Genomic DNA, 6,856 nt, shown 5'->3' with positions numbered 1-6,856 from the left:
CACACACACACACACACACACACACACACACACACACACACACACACGCCTCTTTCTTTCTGTCTCTACCCAGGAAGGCCCCCACGATAATAAGGGTTATTGAAAGCTGATTCCTTCAAGCCGCAGAGTGCAAGTGCAACATCCAGGTCTCCACTTTACGCAGTTTGCTATCGATTGGGTTGCGGGCAACGACGCAATTAGCACAGGTGGGTCAGAGTTTATGGGTGACCTCATTGTCACGTCAAACGCACAACTCAAAGCAGGCACTTAAAAACATGTCTGCAGACAAACGTATCATATAACATCCAGAGTTAGGATCCGTTTTCAGGCCACCAATAGAAATGTTGAGGCAGTCATTGTGCAGCTCACCTCTCTGCTTGGCGGTCTCGTAATCGGCCTTACACACCAGCCTGCTGTCCTCCATCAGATAGTACTCGTCGCCTGTGGCCAGTTGCCTTTTGCACACGATGCAGGCAAAACAGTGCAGGTGGTAGACAAAGTCCTGCGCTCTCCTCACCACCTGTGTGGGCGGGATCCCCTGCTGACAGGCTGCGCATTTGGTCCCGAATCTCCTTTTGGGAAATCAGACGGTTTCCATCAATACATAATAACTGTCGAAACACTATTGGCGTCTGAATATATTTGGAGTAACAAAAATATCTCTAATAAAGGAAATTATGAAGGGAAATGTTTGAAATGGCCCCTGAGATATTTTTGAAAGCTACTCACTTGAAGAAATCCTCTTTGCAGTAGACGCTGTCGCCTCTGCTGAAGCACTTCTCCGACAGTTGCGCCTGACAGTCGCTGCATTTCAGGCACTTGCTGTGCCAGTGGCGATCCAGCACTTTGAGGATGAAGCGGTCCACGATGTGTTGATTGCAGCCTGCACATACTGGGATTTCTGCAGGAGACACGATGGAGTCACCAAAAACATTTTAGTCGACTAGCTTTGAGAAATGGCGTGAGGGAAACAGACACGCAGAGTGACAACTGCTTATTGTTCTTACTGTGTGCACACTTTATGTTAATCTACACACTTTTAATTAAGTAGAGGAGACGTTATAGCTGGAATAAATATCAGCAGCGTGAATAAACGAATGATTCACTTTTTTTGTCCATTTCCTATTTTTCTCCTTTTTTTGCGTTTTAAATAGTTGACTATTTGGTCGTATTTTTATGATTTTAAAATAATATATAATTTTCAATAGGAGATCAAATTATATTGACTTGTTTTTCATAAATAGCATGTAAGACCCTTTCTACCTTCGCCTTCATCATTACATCATCATCACTCTTTTAGTTTCAGATACCTCAAAATCAATGTATTCCCCAAATGCAGTAAAATAACTAAATACCACTATAAATACAATTGTATTGCACAGTATAAACACACACATGCACAAAATACAGAAATAGTATAGAAATGACAGTAGTGAAAGAAAACGTGCACATGGACCTGCAGGGATTTTGATATCCCTATAAGGATATTCTTTTATTTCTAGTCGGCCTAAAAACACGAGGCCATTGTCCAAACGCAGGCACCTAATCACCACATGCATGAAATATTTAGATATTAAATAAATCAATTGTTTTTATTGTATATTTTGGAGGCGGTCCTTCGTGGAAAAGAAGGTTAATAAATGTGCTCGAAGTCAGACTCGGATAGAGGCATTTAGCCTAAATAAAACGTGACTTGAAACCATTAGTGTATTCTAATGCCAATGAATGGCGATTATACTGATTCAAATAAATACTAATAAATCCTTAAATGCAATTGTGCAGCTCCGAAGTTTGCAGGATTCTCAAAATAAAATAAAAATTAGACCATAAATGAGTTGTAAGCTAATGTATCATCTTGGTAATTAATAGCTCGTCAATCAAATAGTGGCCGGCTTCTTATTATTTTGTCACGTGTAATCACCTTTAACAAGCAGCAGCCACTTTTACGCAAGGTCAATTTCAGACAGACAGGCCTGCAGCACGTAACATCTCCAAACCCCATTTCAGATATTTTAACAACGTTCCCTCAAATCAACAGCGACGGATTAAAACAACTCTCTGAGACACATTTAAACACAAACAACATGAATACGGACAACTGAAATGTCAAGTAAGACGTCATCAGGTCGCATTATCACTAATTAAATGAGGTCCAACCACTTCATATTTCATCCGTGCAAGGAATCGCATCCCTATTGTTCTGCTGTGGACAATTCATGAACCATTAATGAATCATTTCTTCTGGCATCAGCAGCGAAGCCCTGCACAAGTTGTGGTGGGAGCCACGTCAAGAACAGGTGTATCCAGGTCATCATTAATTCAAGGCGCTCTGTAAAACTAGAAAGCTGCAGCCTATAGTCTCACGGTGCAAACCCATAAGGTGTCCAAGCAAATTGCTTGCCTTATGGGGCCCCGCTTGGAATATTGAAAATAAAGACGCTTGCAAATCCCAATGGGAATCTCTTGAGTTAATTCACAACTTTGGAGCAGGTGAGGTTCCAATCAATCCAACACCCTCCCCACAACTGGTCATTTTCATTCATTATACTATAGTGAATAATAAACATGCAACCATTTAACAAAAGTTAATGGAACAACTTTTATATATATGTACGCCTTAGAATACAGTTTAAATCACTTTTAAGCGGTATTCTTCAACATGTACAACTTTCCGAATCGTATAACAACGGTTATGTCAGACTCAAATACATGTAAAAGCAATTTCCAAATTAAAACAGTGCGTAGACCGAGTTACGTCTGTTTTACCCTCCAAAACAGTGCACTAAATATGAAATATAATATATCTAAATTTGAACGACCATTCATGTAAATCAATGGTCAAAAGCCTGATGCGTAAAGCAACGAACATGGACAATTAAAAATAAACTGTAGCATCCATCCTCCGTGTATAGGTACTACTTATGATACCTATTCAACATGGAAACATTATCAACACACCACATTGAATGCCTGCTATTAAGCACTGCTATTTAAAGACACTAAAGTCAGACAGGCTGTGTGTGATCACATGATACACACATGTGTGTAATATCATCAGTGCAAAAACGAATAAATTGATATGTTGGCTTCCGATTACCTTTCCGCAGCTCCTCACTGTGCGACAGCACAGCAAGGGGCATCTCCGTGTTATTTGGTGCCTCTTTTGGAGAGTTGCGCTCACTATGTCCATCCATTGCTCATGATTTTACGCTTACATTTATACAACTCTTGTTTGTGACCCATCCACACTCATACACACCAGGCAGGTGTTGTCAAATTTGTGTATCAGGAGCCCCAATGGCGAACACGAGCGTGCGAGTGGAGTTCGCTTTTATGCTTCACTGTGTTGAAGCCTGTGCAGGATTACGCTGCTCCGTTTCCTGGGCGACAGGGAGGTAGATTAACATCACCCACTGAGAGTACCTTTCCCGGAAGAGGAATAAACAGGAGGTTCAGTGTTGGGTGGTAACGTTACTCTGATACGCACAATTAGTCTAGCCTATTGCTCCAAATAACACGAAAACGCGTCACGTTTTTCTCCAACTTTAAAATAATTAATTCTCACATATTGTGATGGATTTGTGTTATGTTGTTTTTGCTGAATCATACATTAAAGGAAAAGGAAAACAGAGTGTTCATGGTATTGCAGTTTTGAAAACCCAGTTATTGGAAAATATTCTGCAACTAATTCAGATTACACTTTTAATATTGCTTAGTTAGTAATATTGTCTTCAGTGTTTTGAGTAAGAAGCCCATGCATTTAGTCAGAACAAAGTGTTAAATATCGCAGCGTTGACATTGGAGTGATGCCATGAGTATTTGAGAACTACAGAACGAACTACATCTACAACCTCTAAAAAAAAATCTAAAAAGAAATCTTGTTGTTGATGTATTATGTAAATCGACCAAAGTGGTTTCTAACTAGGATTCGGATCTATTTGTAATTCAGATTCCAGTACTGCCATGCGTAAAGGGGAGATTGGGCCCCTATGGAACACAGTTCCTTGTCTTGGGCTGCCTTTAATTAATTCACTTTTTGTTGTTGTTGTTGCAAAAAATAAATATAGCAGTGGCCCAGCATTTTTTTTTACTCTCAAATACTGTAATCGCTCTATTTTACAGACAGCTGCAAGTGTTTTTACACTTGGAAGAAGATAAAGAATATCACCGTTTGGTTTGTCGCTATTATTATTATTATATTCAGGTACTTTTGTGAACAAAAGTGATTGTTTTACGAATTTAATATACTTGCTTATGGAGCAATGTGTACAATATTGATTCTGATCAAAAGTGAAATAAGTGCTTTTGAAAATCTTACATAAACGCACGCGCGCACACACACACACACACACACACACACACACACATACAATCTCCATCTCATGTGTGTTGAGTGCTCAAAGACAAGTGTTTATTTAGAGGAGAGATTGGCTGTTCAATAACATGTTGATCGGGCCAACACCCCAATGAATTTTATTGACACTGATCTTTGGCACAAAAGAGCGCCTGGGGAAATCACGGGTAGTGCCACAGCCAGCCGGGCCGCTGATGAATCCAAAATCAATGTCCCATTTGCCTGTATTTTAGAAGTATATGAAAGACGTTTTGGAGAAAGCTGTGGGATTCATGGATGCCCCTCTTACTTTTCAGCTTTGTAATAATTTTTGATGTCATATTGATCGCTCACTTTTGAGGGGGCGAGCCCGACAGTAATGTGACAACAAAGCGATAAAATGACCATCAGAATAATGGTCAGTCAGTTAGAGAAAGCTGCAAGGACGATCAAGAAAATTCACGTTTTTCGTTGGAATTTTTTTTTTTTTTTTTTTTTGCTTGAATTTGAATTTGTAAATTCGGTTTAAGTTTATGTTTATGTTTATGTATAAGTATTATGTGACCTGATTCAAAATCATATTTTCGTAGTTTTGTTCTTCATAATTCCACACGTGCCTTTTATTTAAAATTAAATTAAAATGTATTTTTTTGTGTTGCCTTAGTCACAATGAATACAGCCGTACAACAACACGAAACAAGCTTGTTTTTCTACATCTTTAGATGCCACTAATAATTTAGCTATTATGGGGAGGCTTTGAATCCGACCACTAGTACACCATCACCTCCAATGCAACCTCATGTCCCACCTGTCGGGGCAGGAATGTCACCTGTTGAGCATATTGTGTCGGTGGTGTGCGGGTGGGAGCAGCTCCACCGCGCCTGCTGGCAGTCTGTCTCACAGCCATAGCGAGGCTGCAGTCGCCACAGTGGGTCCGTGCCTCTCCATTTCCGCATCTTGCGCCCTGCTTGCGCTCCCGTTACAACCGCAGGCGGCGGTGTGAAATGACAACACGCGCGTAACATCTGTTGGTGCGATTCCCCAACAATGAAGGCTCATTACAAATTCATAACGTCTCCCACACGCGCTGCAAAAGAAGCGCATCTAAACGGTCTGTATACATCAACATGGGTCGATGAATAACAGTCGGGTTTTTCTGCAACTGCCGCAACTTTATATGACGTTTCAATGTTTACAATGTGTCCCGCTTGGGCGCATCGAACATTCAAATGATGAAACATTAAATAATTGGAATTTCAGTGTCCTTGCTTTTCACATTAAAATAAAAGCAGTTCACAAGGCCCATTTCACGCTTGTCAGAGTCCACTCAGCAAAACAAGAGCCTCCTGCAGTCCTGCTGTACCGATTTGCTGTGTGATCCACTATTTCACGCTTAATTGTAACTCATTAACTGACCCCAGGACATCAATTAAAACCCGGCCAAGTGATCATGCTCATATGCACAGTGAAAATAGTGAAAATGGGCTCTTACCTTGGCCTGAACTGTACCGGGAGAAATTTCCGGTGTTTTGACAGCTTGACCCCGGGTGTTCAAGCAACATTTCGAAGATGTCCCGGTGTTCCAACGGAAGAAAGCAGCGCCGAAACGCGTGCGAAAAAACCTTAACAATAGGCTACTGCGTATGGACGGTGGGTGGATTCAAACCGGCACTTTCCTGGAGATTTTATCCTCTCGAGAGTGAGTTGAGCTCTCTTCGGTGGCAGCTTGATTTCTGACAATTGTTAAAAAGGACGCCCGTCGACCTTTCTCCTTTCGTCAGCCGCCGAGGACGTGCACTTTGAATATTCATCAAGTTGCTCTTTGATTCCTGGATAAGCTCGAGATGAGGTGGAGACGACGGTCGGGTGGCAGTGGAAAAGTGTCTGACCATTAGCAGCGTCAGCTGACCTGACTGTGAGCCCGGCAGCCTGCGACTTTACTGAAGTACTAAAGTATAGGCGGCGGTCAGCGCTGCCTCTGTCCAGGGTGCTGAAAGGGGGAGTTCCTATAAACAGACTGGAGGCGTGTGTGCTGCTCCTGTCCCCAAGCCTATCTTCAAGCGCGCTCACACACAAACACCCCCCCCCCCCCACACACACACACACTCACACACTCACACACTTGCTTGCCCTCCCATCTTTCTCCTTAGCTATGTTGCGGTGCACGTGTCTGTCTTTCAAGGCGCACAATGGGGCACTGCTCGGGACATTGTTGTCATGCTGTTCAATCGCTGCGTCTCTTTTGTTGGTTAAAAAGAGACCGCATCGCATTATTGATACGAGTGGACGGATAGTACAACATACCGTTAGGTTATAATTTGTAGTTTTACAGGTGGGTTGTACCGAAAAAAAGATAAAGTATGCGCACGTCTTTACTGGTTGGATTAGTTTAAAATGATTGACAGGTATTCGTTTTAAACGCTGCTTTAAACTTTTGATTGAGAAATATGACCACAGTACAGAAACGAGTTCGAATCTTAAAAAGCACAGAGGTTAATGTAGTTCAATACTTTTCTTTCTTTC

At 41.6% G+C, this 6,856-nt stretch overlaps 1 protein-coding gene across 2 annotated transcripts in view; it reads right to left on the bottom strand.

Annotated features, from left to right (window-relative positions):
• Positions 1-6,247, bottom strand: part of lhx3 (LIM homeobox 3) — a 10,212-nt gene extending 3,965 nt beyond the window's left edge. The window contains exons 1-3 of one of the 2 annotated variants that reach the window (XM_031859838.1): positions 5,826-6,247; positions 730-901; positions 370-572 (exon numbers count right to left, since the gene is read on the bottom strand). In XM_031859838.1, coding sequence (XP_031715698.1) covers positions 370-572; positions 730-901; positions 5,826-5,895 — 445 coding nt within the window. In that variant the 5' untranslated portion in view covers positions 5,896-6,247. Of the gene's footprint in view, positions 1-369; positions 573-729; positions 902-3,097; positions 4,839-5,825 lie in introns of those variants that run through there. The other variant, XM_031859839.1, reaches the window with a different exon arrangement.
• Between the last annotated feature and the right edge of the window lie 609 nt (positions 6,248-6,856).

This window comes from Anarrhichthys ocellatus, unplaced genomic scaffold, assembly GCF_004355925.1.
Source record: "Anarrhichthys ocellatus isolate YVR2014 unplaced genomic scaffold, GSC_Weel_1.0 scaffold23, whole genome shotgun sequence".
Taxonomy (NCBI): domain Eukaryota; kingdom Metazoa; phylum Chordata; class Actinopteri; order Perciformes; family Anarhichadidae; genus Anarrhichthys; species Anarrhichthys ocellatus.
Note: the sequence above shows the minus strand (reverse complement) of the source record. Positions and strands in the feature narration are given on the sequence as shown.